This window comes from Cebus imitator, unplaced genomic scaffold, assembly GCF_001604975.1.
Source record: "Cebus imitator isolate Cc_AM_T3 unplaced genomic scaffold, Cebus_imitator-1.0 Scaffold169, whole genome shotgun sequence".
Classification (NCBI taxonomy): Eukaryota; Metazoa; Chordata; class Mammalia; order Primates; family Cebidae; genus Cebus; species Cebus imitator.
The window spans coordinates 3,303,471-3,319,913 of NW_016107484.1; the positions used below are offsets into that span (position 1 = coordinate 3,303,471).

At 59.4% G+C, this 16,443-nt stretch overlaps 1 protein-coding gene across 24 annotated transcripts in view; it reads right to left on the reverse strand.

Moving 5' to 3' along the window:
- The window catches only part of NCOR2 (nuclear receptor corepressor 2), a 245,887-nt gene that overhangs the window by 16,016 nt on the left and 213,428 nt on the right, over positions 1–16,443 (reverse strand). For all 24 annotated transcript variants that reach the window (XM_037744259.1, XM_017544426.2, XM_037744276.1 and 21 more), the window contains 14 exons: positions 15,973–16,112; positions 15,373–15,475; positions 15,010–15,114; positions 14,641–14,744; positions 11,145–11,295; positions 8,930–9,070; positions 8,563–8,649; positions 7,337–7,623; positions 5,187–5,541; positions 3,629–3,853; positions 2,740–2,991; positions 1,824–1,970; positions 1,536–1,667; positions 1,249–1,447 (listed from right to left, as the gene is read on the reverse strand). In XM_037744259.1, coding sequence (XP_037600187.1) covers positions 1,249–1,447; positions 1,536–1,667; positions 1,824–1,970; positions 2,740–2,991; positions 3,629–3,853; positions 5,187–5,541; positions 7,337–7,623; positions 8,563–8,649; positions 8,930–9,070; positions 11,145–11,295; positions 14,641–14,744; positions 15,010–15,114; positions 15,373–15,475; positions 15,973–16,112 — 2,428 coding nt within the window. The remainder of the gene's footprint in view (positions 1–1,248; positions 1,448–1,535; positions 1,668–1,823; positions 1,971–2,739; positions 2,992–3,628; positions 3,854–5,186; positions 5,542–7,336; positions 7,624–8,562; positions 8,650–8,929; positions 9,071–11,144; positions 11,296–14,640; positions 14,745–15,009; positions 15,115–15,372; positions 15,476–15,972; positions 16,113–16,443) is intronic.

Genomic DNA, 16,443 nt, shown 5'->3' on the forward strand with positions numbered 1-16,443 from the left:
CCACCCACCCACCCATCCATCCACCCATCCACCCATTCATCCAGCCATCCACCCATTCAACCACCCATCCAACCATCCAGCCAACCCCACCATCTATCCTTTTACCCATCCACCTACCTAACCTGACCACCCACCCACTCAGTTAAGCCAACCATCTATCCTCTTACCCTACCCACCCACCCATCCATATACCCAGCTAAGCCAGCTGTCTATCCTCTCACCTACCCACCCACCTACCTAACCTGACCATCCATCCATCCATCCACCCACCCACACAGCTAACCTGGCCATCTATCCTTCCACCCTTCTACGTACCTACCTAATCCCACCACCCACCCATCCACCCACCCTCCATCCATCCATCCATGCACCCACCCAGTTAACCCAGCTACCTGTCCTCTCACCCACCTACCCACTTACCTAACTTGACCATCCACCCAGCTATGCCAGCCATCTATCCTCTTACCCCACCCCACCTACCTACCTAACCCAACCACGCGCCCACCCATCCATCCACCCAGCTAAGCCAGCCATCTCTGCTCTCACCCACCCGTCTACCTAACCTAACCACCCACTCACCCATCTATCCACCCAGCTAAGCCAGCTGTCTATCCTCACCCCCACCCACCCACCTACCTAACCTGTCTATCCTCTCACCCACCCATCCATCCATCCACTCACCCACCCCCACAGCTAACCTGGCCATCTATCCTTCCACCCATCTACCTACCTGCCTACCTCACCTGACCACCTATCATCCATCCTGCCAGCCAGCCATATACCCAGTTAACCCGGCTATCTATCTTCTCACCCACACCCCTACCTACCTAACTCTACCACCTACCCATCCATCTACCCACCCACCCAGCAAACCTAGCCATTTATCCTCCCAATGACCCACCTATCCACCTAATCCACCCAGCCATCCATCTATCTGGCTAACCCAGCCAACTCTCCTTCCACCTACCCACATAACCCTATCACCCACCCACCCAGCCATCCATCCGTCTGGTTAACCCAGCCATCTCTCCTCCCACCTACCCACATAACCCTATCACGCACCTACCCACCCAGCCATCGTCCATCTGCTACTCACACATGCTCTATTCTTCTAACACCAGCCACCCATCTGACCCCAACCCACCTCCCGTGTACCACCCACCAAGCATCCTCTAGCCCAGCCTCCTACCAGCACCCATCCTCACCCGCCCGTCCACCCGTCCCCTCCCCCGTGCCAACCTGGCCCACCTCAGGACCGTGGGCGTGCTGGGCTCCACAGCGGTGATGATGCCCTTCATGCCTGTGTTGTGCAGCACGCTGGGTCTCTGCTGGAGGGCGTCCTGGGTCCGGGGGGAGATGGGCGAGTGCTGGTGGGCGTGAGAGTGAGAGGCGGGGCGGCTGCTGCTGCCCCCACCCCCGCCGCTGCTTCCGCTGCTCTGCTCTGTACCTGGTGACAGGCCGTGGCATCAGCAGGGGGAGGCCTCAGGTGGCCCACAAGGAGTCCCAGGGCGGGGGGTGGGGGCCTGATGCCCTACCAGGTCTCCAGATGGGCGCGTGCTCCACCGTCGTGGTGGATGTGAGGATCGACTTTTCTCGCTCCCGCTCCCGGTCCCGCTCCCGCTCAGATGAGGACGTGGTGGTAGATTTTGTCAAGTGCGTGGGACCTCCTAGGAAACCCGAAGGCCAGAAGACTCAGCCCCAGGGCCAAGAAGACTGGCTTTGTCTTCTGGAGTGGGGCAGGGGACAGGGCCTCTGCCCGCTCTCACCCCAGCTGCCTCCCACAGATGCCGGGGTCCCCACCCAGGACTGGGGGGCGGTGCTACCTGGGGAGAGCGGGGAGCTGCTGTGACGGCTGAAGGGCTGGGGTGCGGTGGGGAGGTAGGCAAGGCGGTCCATGGCGGTGGCTGGGGTGCCTGGCGTTGGGGGCACCAGCACGGGCAGGTGTGGCACTTGGGATAGGTCGATGATGCCTGCGGGAGGAGGTGGGCCGGGGCTGGAGCCACAGGGAGGAGAGAGGCCAGGATGCCCACTGGCCAGATCGCCCTCCCGGAGAGCAAGGCACGCACTCCTGGAGCTGGCAGAGCCAGTGGCGGGCACTCCCTCCTTGGCTCCCAGCCCTGGCCACGGGGCCCTTTTCTGAACGCTCAGGTCCTCTCAGTCCCACCTCCTCTTCTGCTCTCACGCCCGAACTGCGGCATCTCCTGCAGCTGCCGTCCCCGCTTCCCTCCACAGGCCCTCTGTGCCCCTTCAGCCTCTGATGCCTACACAATCCTGTATTCAACCCTTGCTGTCCAAAATACCTAGTGTGACTTCGGCTTTTCCAACTGAGCCCCAAATAGAACTTGGTTATTCCAGAACATTCTAGGAGCACGTCTGAGGACAGCCCTTGAATGTGTGCATGCGAAGCAACCACGGGCTGTTTACGGGGCAAAGGAACAGAACTCCAAACAGCCTCACATTCTGATCTTTCTTTACACTCCCGAGGCCCCTGTGTCCTAAGAGTATACGCAGACTCACGCACACCCACTGAGGATGCTGCCGTGCACACGCCAACCAGGTGACAACCAGTACCCACGGCACGCACAGCCCCACGCCACCCACTCGTCTGCACACACAAGGTGACCCACAAGGCGACCAGGTCTAGCCGCCTTGGCGAGGCCATGGGGGCACACAGGGGCACACGCATGCTGTTTGGGAATAAGGCCAAGCCCAGTGGAGGTGGGGCGCCCGCCCGCGCACCTCGGGGGCCAGCAGCATAGTTGAGTGCCAGCGAGGACTCTCGGGGCGAGAGGCCCCTCAACATGTCGGCGCGCTGGGCCATGGCGGTGGCCGCGTTGTGGTGCATCTGCTGCGAGGTGATGTAATCATTGATGATGGTCTGCCGGTTCTCCAGCGCTGCCGTGTCGGGGTAGCCGCGGATGAGGTAGGGTGGGTACAGGTGCGGGTAGGTGGGGTTGGGGGCCAGGTGCCGGGGCAGGTAGTAGGCGGCAGCTGCGGGCAGAGGGGAGGGGGCGTGAGGTGGGCCACACCCAGGCCTGACAGTGTCTTTCTGCCCGTCTGGATGCCCCCGACTTCTATACCCGGACTGCTTCTCCTGCCTACATGTGTGGCTGCCCAAAGCACAAAACACACTGAGCGCCGGACAGCAGGAATACTTCTCCCCAGAAAACAAGGGGTGACTTCTATGAAGGATGCTTTTTACTTCTACAAAGGATGCTTTTTAGGGACAATGAAAGTTGTCCCAAACATAAGACATCCCAATGCAGATAAACACACCAAAGGGATGCAACTCTTTAAAAACAAAATTTTCAGATCATGTCTATTTGAAAAATGCATACGCTCAAGTCCTCATTTAATACATTTGCATTGTTAAAAGCACTGATAAGTCCTGCAAGAAAAGAAAACCACTGAAATGTTTGACCCCTATGTCCTGCCAACTACAAGAGAAATTCTGCCCCAACCTCAACTGGTCATGATTACATTGTTGGGTCTTCTAATCTCCAGCCCTCAGTTTCCCCATCCAAGGGAATCTAATAGTTGATGCCTAAGGAGTCCTTGGGCTAATGCTGATGAGGTCCCCTACCCTGTGCACCACCACCCAGGGTTCTGGGAGCCACGGGGCAATCACCTGCGTCCAGAGGGATGCCTCGGGGTATGGAGGTGGGGTCAAAGGCCAGGGGGATGTGGCTGCGATACAGGTCCACGCCGCTCACGCCCCGGATCAGGTGCTCATAGGGCGAGATGGGGTGTGGGTGGTGCTCCGGCACGGTGGTGCTGTGCGGGGACTTGGCGATCTCACGAGGTGTCGACGTCAGCTTTCGATCCTGGGATGCCTTGCTGGACGAGAGGCTGCCTGTGGATGGGCACGGTGGATGGCATCGGGTCTCAGCACCGGCCCCCCACGCAGGGCCTCTGGGGCTGGCGTTTATGGGGTGTCGTTTGAGGGTCGGGTGCTTGGCATCCCAAGGACCGGGTCTCTTCATTCCTTCCTTCATTTCTTCATTTGTCTTAGTTCATTTTTTGTTCATTGACTCATTGCTTTTGTGTTATAATTCTTTTTAAAAAACTCATTCTTTCATCCATTCACTCAATCAATAAAAAAATACTGATGCAGCCTCTACCAAGTGCCAGCAGTGTTGTGAGAACTGCAGTGACCCCGGTGAACAAAGCAGACAGAAATCCCAGTCCCCACGGAGCTGGCACTCACCGTGAGAGACAGGCAGGTGATAGACCAGCCAACACATGAGAGCTACAGAGTGAAACATGCTTGGAATAATTTTTTTTTTTTTTTTTGAGATGGAGTTTTGCTCTTGTGAGTGCAGTGGTGCAATCTCAGCTCACTGCAACCTCCGCCTCCCGGGTAGCTGGGACTACAGGTGCACACCACCACACCTGGGTATTGTTTGTACTTTTAGTAGAGACGGAGTTTCACCATGTTGGCCAGGCTGATCTTGAACTCCTGATCTCAGGTGATCTACCTGCCTCGGCCTCCCAAAGTGCTGGGGTTATAGGCGTGAGCCACCGCGCCCAGCCGAAAGAAAATGTGTCACAGCACGTGACATGAACTGGGGAGAGGGGAGTTGGTTAGAAGAAGTCTGCCCAAGGATGTGACATTTAAACAGAGACCCAAGGGATGGAAAGAAACCCACTACATAAAGATCTGGAAGGCGGGGACATGGCAGGCAGAGAGGCAGAGCCGAGCAAAGGCCCTGGGTGAAGACTGAGCTGACGGAGGTGAGCAAGGGCAGGGAACAAAGAAAGGAGGCGGGGCGGGGCTGCGGAGGATGAAGGAATCTGGCTGAACGCGGCGGGCCGGGCCCCAGCAGCAGGCACCCTGGCCGGAACAAAATGTGTTAAGTTGCCAGAAGGACGAAAGCAGAGAAGTGGAATAATTTGATTTGCATTTTTAAAAAGTGTCCAGGCTGCTGTTTGCAGTGGATTACAGTGGGAAGCGGCAGGGAACTGGGGGAAGCCAGGTGAGGCACCATGGTGGTCTGGAAGGTGGGAAGGAGCTGGAAAGGGTTTGGAGTTGGAGGCAGAGCCCGAGGGCCTGCAGGTGGTTTGGATGTGGTGGAGAGCCGGTGGCGAGGATGTCCCAGGTGCAAACAAAGCTAATGGTGGAGGGCGAGGGACAGCTTCCCCAGCCAGACACCCACCCCACACACGCCCACGCATGCCTCACTCACCCTCCTGCAGGCGTGGCGTGGGCTCCCGTGTGGTCACAGGCGAGCCTCTCGGGAGGTGGCCGGCGAAGGGCGCTCCGTGCTCCTCGTAGGTCAGGGGGCTCTGCCGTGGCTTGCCCAGCTCTGGCACAATGACCGGAGCCCCGCGTGCAATGGAGCCCCCCGAGCTGCTGGCGGCCCCCGGCCGACTCTTCAGACTCTCTTCATAGCAGGCGCGTTCCAGTGCCCGGGCGTCGGCCATCACGTCCAGCGGGTGCACAGGTGGGAACGTCCGGCCGGGGCTGCCGATGAGGGAGCGCACGTCGTGCTTTTTGGAGCCAGTGGCGGACGCGCTGGTGTCGTACTTGAGCGGGGTACCCTGGGGCAGAGGGGGTGTGAGCTCCAGCCTTGTCCACAGCCATAGCCCAGACCAGCTGCACCCTCCCTCTGAGCCTCAGTTTGTCATCTATAAGATGGGTGTGATATCATATGCCTCCAGAGGCAGGGAGGCAGACGGCTTAGCTAACCCTGAGACGGGCACGCTCGTCACTTCCTGCCCTGCCCACCCTGGGCCTGACCCTGGTCCCCAAGCTCCCTGGGGGGACTACAGAAAGGGGTAAAAGGCTCAGCAGCCAGCTCTCCCTGCTGTGAGTGTGGGGCCCTCTGAAGGCCCCTGAGTTTGCTAGAAAGAAGCCCAACACCCTCATGTGGGCAAACACTGTCCTCTGTTCAGCCTAGGACCCTCCACGGCCCACCCAATGCCAAGCAGAAAAAATCAGCACCCAGACTCAGTGCCACCCACCCTGAGGCTTTCGGCCCTGGGGACACTGAGGTCAGGGCCGAGGTGTTTGCTCTCGGGACAGAAAGGATGGCTGAAGAAATGGGGGGTCACTGTCCAGACTGGGACCTGCGCAGCCAGGCCAGCAGGTCCCCAACCCGTTTCAGTAGGCTTAGGGCGCGAGGATGCCATGGGGCCTTCAGGCTTTGCAAGCAACAGAAGTCTATTAAAGGATGTCTTCGTTACGTTCCTAAGAAGGGGAACTGCCCTTGTTTTTCAAAAGAATACTCTAGAATCTGCGCGTCGTCTTGGTCAGGCAGTGGCTGCTTGCCAAGGGCTCCATAATTGCCTGGGGGTTGAGAGCCAAACCCTCCCCTGGGCATTCAGTGATCTGACTGCTTCCGCCTTTTCCTCAGCCTTGGCTTCAAAACCTTCCTGCAGGCTGGGACCCCGCCCGGGACACCCACCCCAGTCCTTCCACCTCACAGCCCCGAGGCCCCGGGGTAGCTCCACTCTCCTTCCCCCTCACAGGAGGCCACCTCTGCCCACGTGGAGGGACAGTGGCCTCAGGGGCTTTCCACGGAGCAGCTCCTCGTACCATTGGCAGGAAACTTCCCCTACTGAGCTGGGGCCGCCTGGGGGGCTGGGGCCACCTGGGGTGCAACCTGCTGGTGGGTGCAGTGGATATTGAGAACAACGAAGTTGCAGCTATAGGGACATATGGATTTGGGTTTCACAACTGCATTTGCTGCGTGACTCTGGGTGAGTGGCTGAACCTCTCTGAACCTCAGTTTACTCAGCAAAAAAATAAGGTCATGAAGTAAACGACCTCAGAGCACTGCAGGGTGGCGGGGGGCGAACAATTCACTACGCATCCTTAGAGCGTTGCCGGTGGGGTGGGGGGACACAGCTCACTATGCAGCATCCTCAGAGCATTGCCATGGGGGACGCAATTTACTACGCGGCATCCTCAGAGTATTGCCACAGGGTTGGGGGGTGGCAATTCACTAATCAGCAGCCTAAGAGCATTGCCACAGGGGACACAGTTCACTCCACAGCATCCTCAGGCCGCACGTGGCCGGCACAGAGGCCATGGACACTCATTACTATGCTTAGTCCTGGGGCGTTGGAAGCTTGCCTGGCCTCTCTGGGCCTCAGTTTCTCTCCCTGAAGAATGGGAACATGGAAGTTCATCGGAACGAGGTCAGGAGTCTGACGCCCCCAGCACAGCCCCGGGACCAGCAGACCCAAGGCCCGGTGATGAGCAGCTGGGTGACTGTAAGGCACTCAAGGGCTCTCAGCCTCGGTTTCCCCATGTGGAGAAGCCCAGGGCAGTGCCCCGCAGCCACTGCTGCCCCTGCTAAAACTGGGCCCGCCTGCCTGGCCCTGGCCGTACCTGCGTGATGGAGCCCTCCTTGAGCGGCCTCGGGGCCAGGGGCAGCTCGGGCGTGTGCCGCAGCTCCTCTCGAGGGATCTCGTGGATGGAGCGGCCCGCCTCCTTCACCGTGGCCACCAGGCCCTCGTGGGCTGGCTTCAGCTTCAGGGGACCCAGGGGCTGTGTCTTGTAGGCCTCGGTCAGGTCCCGCGGGGGCGGCGGGGGCGGAGGTGTGCCTTCCCGCTTCAGGAGCTTGGCCTCCCGACGCAGGTAGTCCTCCTGCGCCTCCACATAGGACCTCGGGATCCCTGCCAGGAGGACAGCACTGACCCTCATGCCCCACCCCGCCCAGACCCACCAAGAGCCAGCGGGTTCAGAAGCTAGATGACCTGAGTTCAAATCCCCACTGGCTGTGTGACCTTGACCAGGGAATCTGACCTCTCTGGGCCTCAGCTTCTTCATATACAAAACAAGAATACTAACTGAACCACCTCAGCAAGTCGTGGACACCATGAAATCATGAATCTAACACCACGGGCCGAGCACGGTAGCTCATGCCGGTAATCCCAGCACTTTGGGAGGCTGTGGCAGGCAGATAGCTTGAGCTCAGGAGTTCAGGACCAGCCTGGGCAACATGGCGAAACCCCATCTTTACAAAAATACAAAAATTAGCTGGACGTGGTGGTGTGCGCCTGTGGTCCCAGCTGCTGGGGAGGCTGAAGTGGGAGGATTGTTTAAGCCTGAAAGGTGGAAGCTGTAGTGAGTTGGGACCGTGCCACTGCACTCTAGCCTGGGCAACAGAGTGAGACCCTGTCTCAAACAATAAAATAAAAACACAAAAATTAAAACCACACAGCTGCCAAGTTCACGGTAGCTGGCTGTGCCACGGACCAGCCCCGAGAACATGACAGAGTTCTCAGCGCTCTCCAGTCCTCTCCCAGTAGCATCTGCCTCACCAGGGCGCTCTGTAAAATGATGCCCAGGTGGCACCTGGGTTAGTGCCAAGCACAGGGCAGCTGCTCTGTAAGTGACACCCCAAAGCAGAGGGGTGCCGGGTGGTGTCTGGCTTTTCATTTTTGTTTTCAAGTAAGAGACACGCTTGCTCCGCAGCCATGTACTGATCATGCAGCGTGCTGCATACCTTTCTGTGTGCCTGTCCCCCCGCACTCCGGCTGTGCCTCCCCCCCACGCCCTGCTTGACTGTACACTTGCAGGGGACACCCAGGGAGCGGTGGGCAGGGCGGTACCTTGTGTGATGGACCCTCGGATGTGGTGCTGCTCTTTGAGGTGGTGGGGGCTGTGTCGCTCAGATGGGATGGCGCGGCCCATGAGACCTGGGTGGGAGAGGGCGAGGGCGTCATTCTGGGAGTCCCTGCGCCGTCACTGGGCAGTGACGTGGTCAGCGTCCACAGCCACCAGTGGTTGTCTTCCGGATGATGGTGGAGTAGGACCCAGCACGTGAGGGTCCCTGCGCTGCCTCCACGTGGGGCCTCAGAAAGCACAGCCTTGGTTTCCCCTCTGTAAAATGGGGCCAGCCATCCCCCCACTGCCCTCCAGGGAGCGCCGAGGGATGAAGTCTCTTCCCTGCTATCACCGGGAGAGCGAGGGCCCCACCTTCGATGCTAGCCGAGGAGATGGCTCTGCCCACACGGCCCTCCATCATGTCGTAGGTACGCTTGGGGGCGGCTGTCTCGTGGGGCGGTCCCGAGCTGCTTCTGCCATCCTCCTTGGAGCCCTGGGTCACAGACATGCCACCTGGAAACCACGCAAAGCCCTTGTGAGGAGCTGGGCACAGGCGACCATGTGCACGGGCCCAGGACCATGGTGGACATGCCCAGGACCATGGTGGACAAGCAGCGCGTCGGGCAGGAGCCAGCAGCGCTTCTATGCCAGCCCGTCACAAGGCCTCACAGCTGAGAGCTCCTGGGGGAGCCCACACCTGCAGCCCCCAGGAGCTTTTCCAGGGGGCTACACAGCGACAGAGGCAGGGCACGCTGTCTGTACCCCGCACCCCGGCCTCCGGTGCGTGCTCTCTGCATGCAGGGCTGTGCCTGTGACCACACATGAGCAGGCGGGTCTGCCCACACACATGGCGCCAATGTGGGGTGTGAACATGTGCACACCCGTACACATGAGCAAAGATACATCAGCAGCGTGGACGTGCGGGGCAGGCACGGGTGTGTGTGGAGTGGATGTGGGCACACACAGGTGAGCATGGCCGCTGAGAACTAAGTGGGTCTGTGTACACACATGGACCAAGGCACCAGGCAGATTTGGCTTTGCATGTGTGACCCAGAAGCCTGTGTCCATGTGCATGTGAGTGTCTGACTATGAGCCTGCGTGTGCATGGGAAGCGTGTGCTGCAGGGAGTGGTGAAGGAGCCTCCGTGGCAGAGGGGGCCTTGCCAGGCCAGAGGAGCCCCGGCGGGCCTAGCCCACTGCCCCCGACAGGCAGTGGGTTGAACAGACGGAGGTGGCCCGGGAAGGTAAAGCCTTGGCGCTGCTCATCGGCCACGGCTCTCCTTCCAGGGCTGCCGAGCCCAGCACTATCACAAATCAGCCCCAGAGCCCTGGCCCACCCCTCGGGGGAATGACCGACTGACGGGCTCTCGGGGCTCTCAAGCATCACTTCGTGTGGCCCTCAGCCTGCAAGCTGCGCACGCCAGAGGCTGCCAACTGGAGGGTGCCGAGTTGCTGTGCAGAAAACATTCCAAATTAATCACCAACGTTCACACATTGGGAGATAACAGATGAAAACGGAGAGATGGGAAGCCTGGCCGAGCAGCGGCCACGGAGGGGTGGACGGCGTAGCAGGTACCACAGTCCCCCCTGCCCCCTACTGCCTCACACCTGCTGCTGTCCCCCCGGTCCAGGGAGCAGACAAGAGTTTAAAGGCCCCGACAAAAACCTAGGACGAAGACGCTACATTCAAGGCCCACGGAAGCTCAGGCACTGGTCTGGGGGCCCACGGTGGGATTCTACCCAGGGACCTCTCAAGACAAGCCCTTCACTACCCCCGCTACCTGCCCTTCCCAGGCTTCCCCCCACCCCGGGACACTCAGTCCAGGGGCACCAGGGCATGAGCTGGCACCCAAGACACAGCTGCAGGCCGGTCTCCATGGCTGTGTGGCAGCAGGGATCGCATGTTCCTACACCACACGGTGCCACCTCCACTTTCCAGGTCTGGAGAGGGGGCCGTGGGCACAGGCGGAGGCGGAGGCGGAGGGAGAAGAAAACGGTGCCCTCGGGAGGAGAGGCAATTCCGGGCTGTGCAGCTGCAGTGCTGAGAGGTGCCCATTAGCAGCTTCATTTCCACACCCCGGGTACCCTCAGCTGCCAGGAAATTATTTTTCCCGGCACTCAACTCCCTTAACTCCTTCCTGGCAGGGTCTCCTGGTTCTGGAACCCAGAGCCTAGAGAGGGAGAGGATGGGGGCTCCACAGAGAGAGCCTGGGGCACAGCGGGGTGAGGGGCACTCCGGCCAAGGGCTCTTTCATGGCCAACGCTAGTGCGCGCTTTGTCAGGACAGTGCAGGAGGCCTGGGACGTGGGCTTGGGCGTCTGCTCCAAGCCTCAGTTTCCCTCCTATGCTCCTAGAAAGGGTGGCCACAAGTTTGTTTCCTAAATTGTAAAGAACTGGCCAGAGGTGGGAGGCAGCTAAGGCCAACACCTCCCTGCTGCTGGATTGCATACCTGCAGGGACAGGGAGGTCACTACCTATCCGATTGTGCTTTCTCATGTCAACCCAGCCCTGCCTCCCTGTTAAACTAACTCAACGGGCCAGGCACACACCTAACCCAGTCCTGGGCCCCCTCTCCTCCTGCGACTCACCCTCGTAGGACAGGACGTGGCCCTTCTTGCCCTCGTAGATGACATGGCCCTTGGGCAGGCTGTCCTCCCGGCCTCGGTCCAGGCGACTTGGGCTGTCCTCACCGATGATCCTGGTGATGGTGCCCTTGTACAGGACATCGGCCGGCGTGCCCTGCAGGTGCAGAGGAATGAGCGCCCAGGAGGCCACAGCCAGGACCCCCTCTCAACTCCAGTACAGGCACAGACGCGTACAAGCCCACGTGCCCACCAATGCCCACTGTGTCCACACACACGCTGTCTCAGAAGGGTGAGTGCTTGCACGGAACAAAACCCCACGAGGAAGCTGCAGAAGGAGGATCCGTTATCCAGTGCTCACCGTTCACGGACACTGCTCTGGGGCTTTCTGTGGATTCGCTCGTTTAAACCTTGGGACAACCCTAAGGCAACCCTATTGATTATGCCTATTCCAGATGGGGAAACTGAGGCACAGGGACTTCACCCAGGGGGACCTGGCTAATGAGGGGCAGGCAGGGACCAGAAGCCACGCATTCTGGTCCCAGAGCCTGTGTCCCCGCCACTGCGTGGGTTTTACTTCTTGGAGCCTTGACATTCAGTTACCAAAAACTGTAACTGGTGGGGATGCTGGGGTTTCTGCTCCTGTGCTGTGCCTGCGGCCACATCATGTGCTTTGTTTCCTAAAACCAGGACAAGGACTCGAGTCAGGGCAGGACACCAGACATGTTAGTTCTAACCCAGGGTTTCTCCCCATCGGCCCTCCTGACAGCAGGAGCTGGGCCATTCATTGCTATGGGGCTGGCCTGGACACTGTGAGGTGTTTGGGAGCCTCCCTGGCTTCCAAGCGCTAAATGCCAGGGGTCCACGCCTCCCCAGAGTGTGCCCCACCAACTCAGGACAATCGAAAATGTCCCAAGACAGGTGCAGGCAAAATTTCCCCCAATTAAGAACCGCTGCCTTATAGGGAGTGAGCTCCCTGTTGGAGGATGTGTTCAAGCAGACGGCAGAGGCCCATGTGGGGTAGCATCCTGCCTCGGGTGACTTCCAGGAACACAGCATCAGGGGTTAGAATGTGACGTTGGAGTCAGGCTGCTGGGTGTCAAACAGCAACTCTGCTACCGAGTTGCTCTGGGACCGCCTTTCTGGGCCTCAGTTTGCACATCCACAAAATAGAGACATTCAGCATTGCTGAATTCTCAAAGGCATCTGGCACAGACAAGGGGTCCCCAGGTCTCAACATCCTGCTTCTCTTTCTAGGATTCCGGGAGCAGATTCATCAGTAGGGGGTCCTAAGACCTGGACCAGTGAGCTCCGAGTCTCCGCTCCAGCTGGCCGGACCTTGGCTGGGGACATCCCCTGGCAGAGGGCAGTACCTGTGTGCCCCGGGGCATTCACTGCAGGTCCTGGCCTTCGTGGAGGGCAACGGCAAGACGTCCTGAACTCGGACGAGCCCTCCCCCGAGCTTCCGAAAGCTCATGCTCTGAGCAGCACCTCCCTGCTGTGCTTTGAGACGCCTGTGCACTGGCAGTGTTAGCTGTTAGGTCAGGGACAGCTCGGGGCAGCACCTCTCCATCAGGGTGCCTACAGCATCTGGGCGGGAAAAGACCTCCCAGAAGTGGCTGATACAAGAGTACCCCTTTCTGTATCCAGCCTAATGTGGATGGTTCGCGTCAAAACTGGGTTTGTACTACAGAAAGCAGAGGCTTACTCAATACCACAATAAATGATTTTTTAAAAGGGGGCTCTCCAAGATGAAACTGAGGCATCTGATTTTCTTTTTTTTTTTGAGAAGAGGTCTTACTGTGTTGCCCAGGCTGGAGCATAGAGCAGCATCACAGCTCACTGTAGCCTCAAACTCCTGGGTTCAAGAGATCCTCCTGCCTCCTAGTCTCGAGTAGCTGAGACTACACATAGGTGCCACCATGCCCGCACAAGTTTTAAATTTTCTGTAGAGACAGGCATCTTTTTGTCCAGGCTGGTCCCAAACTCCTGGACTCAAGCTGTCCTCCCACCTTGGTGTCCCGAAGTGCTGGGTTGACAGGTGTGAGCCACTGTGCACAGCTTGAGGTTTCTGAGCGATAGTATTTTAGAGGAGCTATCTTCAGTGACATGGACAGAGGACAGAAATCCAGCCAGTGGCTCCTGCTCTTGGGAGAATACACCGGACGAGCTCCCATTAACAGGGAAGTTTGTTTGCATACCGTCTGCTTCCCAGAGATGAGCCTGTGGCCTCTCGCTGTTGGCCCCATGAACCCTACTCCCAAGATGGGCAGGAAGTCCCTAGAGAATCGCAGAACTGGGGCTTCCCTGAGCCTCCCTCGCCAGCTGTGGGCCCACATGGTCTCTGCCCATGGTACCCGCTTGGTTAATGAATGTCTGTGTGTGCGGGCCACACGCTGACTTCCCCACTGTCTGGTAGTGAGGTGGCGGGGAACCTGACCCCTGCCCATCTCACACGTTTTGGCAGCTGCTTCTCTGCCTAAAGCAATCAGAGACGTGCGGAACCTCGAGGGTGAGGGAGGGTGCGGGTCATGGTACCCAGAAACCCCGGCGGTGAATGCTCAGAAACTTCAAAGGTCAACCCGTGGTCCTGACAACTTCAGGACAATGACACTCCCAGGAATACTGTCACCAAAGGGGAAACTGAGTCAGGGCAGGCCGCTGTCTGCCTGCCTGCGTGGGTGGTGGAGCTGGTACCTGAGGACCCTCAGCCTGACTTTTGCCCAAAGCACTTGCCCTTCCAACTCAGCACAGCTGCCTTTGAAATTTCAGAGTTTTAAAATCTATAGATTTCAGAGAAGGGCGAACTGGAAATGGATCCTTTGTGGTGGGAGTTGAGGCTGTCTGGCTCAAAAATACCTTGCAGACCACCCTGATGGCCGAAGCTCCACTGTGAACACGCATGTGTCTGTGTGCACGTGTGTGTATGTGTGGGCCACACTCTTGTCACTGTGTTCTAGAGCCAGATGCATGTGGCGCAAGGCACCGGGGCCACAGCTCACCAGCTGCAAGGCTGGGGCACCAGTCCCCACACAACTCAGGAACCCTCTCACGCTCCGTCTTTGCACGTGCTGTTCCCTGAGCCCAGAATGTTGTTCCGAGATTCTCGCACGGCTGGCACCCTCCATTTCTTCTGGCCACGGCTGACACGTCCCCTTCCTCACCTGTCTAAACAATGTCCCTGGCCCCAGGCATTCTCAGCTGCTGGACGTTCACATTCTGCCTGCATGCCAGCTCAGCTTTGACCCGCCTACTTAATTATCTTGGTCTGTTTCCTTCCACCACATGGCAGCTCCCTGAGGGCAGAGTTTTGAGCTATGCTCGGCAACCCCAGGGCCTGACTCCATGCAGACAAGATGAAAGTTCACGGAGTGAACTGCTGTCCCCCGGCCGTTGCCCCGTCGGCTGAGGCTAAGGGTTTGGTGACAAGGGGGGATTATAAGATGGGCTGGCCCAGTGCTGGCCCCACCCCGGCCTTCAGGCCACATCCCAGGACACCTACATGGGTGATGGAACCGCGGTAAGTGATGGGGCTGTCCGACGGCACCCGTGTGCTGGGAATGCCTTTGGTGATGCTTCCGCCTGGAACCGAGCCAAGAGTTGTCCCTGGAAGACACAAAATGTGGGGCTGCAGGGTATCTGTGGCCCCTCCCTAGGCCCCGGTCCTGAGAGCCACCCTGAGTGAGTCCCTGGTGACTCACAAATTGTGCTTGTCTCAATGCAGAGGGAGTTCCCCTGCCCCTAAATGGTAAGGGAGATGGCAGTGAAGAGGGGCTCCCAGATCCTCTGGGAGAGGACATTTCCCAGCAGGTTTTGAATAAAGGGCCCCTTGGCCATCCAAGGAGCAGGGGCAGATGCTTGGGGCCCTCACCTCTCAGCACGGATGCCTCCTGGGCTGTGGGCACCCCCAGGCTCTCCGGTGGCCCAGCCTGGCCCCGTGGGGACAGCTGCTCCTGCTTCACTCCGCTGAAGGGCGCTGAGGGCCAGTAAGAGGAGCAAGTCACGTGCTGCCAGGGCAGGCTCCTGGGTGGTCTGTACCCACCCACCTGAGCCAGGGACTGGGGAGCACCACCCTCACCCCATGTTCCAGCCAGGACTGCTAAGGGGGGACCTCCCAGCTGCTACCTGCTGGCTGAACTCTCGTGGGCCAAGATGCCCCTTCCTCAACCCCTCCACCCACAGGAGAGCCAGAGCCCAGTCTGGGCCACCCAGATGGACGGACCTGGAGCCTTACCCAGCTTTTTGGGGTCCATTTGCAGTGGCAGCCCCATGGTGACAGGGCCCACCGGGGCCTTGGCGTGCTCTGAGTACGGGACATGGAGCTGGACCGACATTCCCTGCAGGGACGAAGTTGTGGGGTCACGGGGCACCCTGGTTCCTCCCCAACAGGCCAGAGTGCCTGACGCCCCTGTTCACAAAGCCCACATGTGGGTCAGAGGCCGGGGCTGCTGCCCAGCTGTGTGACGGCAGACAAGTCACTGCTGCTCCCAAGCCTTGGTCCCCTCCCCTCTGAAGGGGCTGCGTCCTCCCAGCACGCTACACTTGCCCTTCTGTTTCGCAGAGGGGGAAACAGGAGGTGAAGTAACTTGCCCAAGGACACACAAACTGGTTCCAGAGCCTGTGCCCTTGACCGCAACACAGAGTGACCCCCCCAGGGACGAGGCCCTGAGCACCTGAGGCAGGACCCAGCCAGCTCAAACCCCAGACACCTGAGTAGCCCCAGATGACCCAGGTCCCCGAGAGCCTGGCTCCCACCCACACCGTACCAGTCCCACTGCCCCCACTCTACAGACAGGGAGACCAAGCCCCTGAGAGAGGAAGGGCGGCCCCTCACCTGGGAGATGGCACCTATTGGCCTCTCGAGGACGCTGGGGTGCTTGGCAGAGGAGATGAGGGGAGGCGGGTTGGAGATGGTGGGTGGGCGTGGCAGGGCGGGCCGGGTGGTGTCGTGGAGGCCCAGGGGCAGCGGGTGACCTGGAGAGCACATGTCTGTCCACCGTGGGGCCCAGGAGCGGTCACACCCCTGCTGGACACACGCCCGGGGCGGCACTCCACCTCTTCCCTGTCCCGGCCAGGAGGTGCCCATCCAATCGTGCCCCTCTCCTGCCCTGCCCTCATTAGTGACCCAAGTCCTAAGTGCAGACACCACTACCCTGAGGAGGCCTCCCACCCCACCCCACCGCCCAGGCCCTGGTCCGAGCCCCTCAACTCTCACCTGGACCCCCTAACTGGTTTCTCATTTCCACTGCAGCCCCCAGTAGTTCCTTCCCCTTACAGGAGCCAAAGGGACCAACGTCCACAAGTG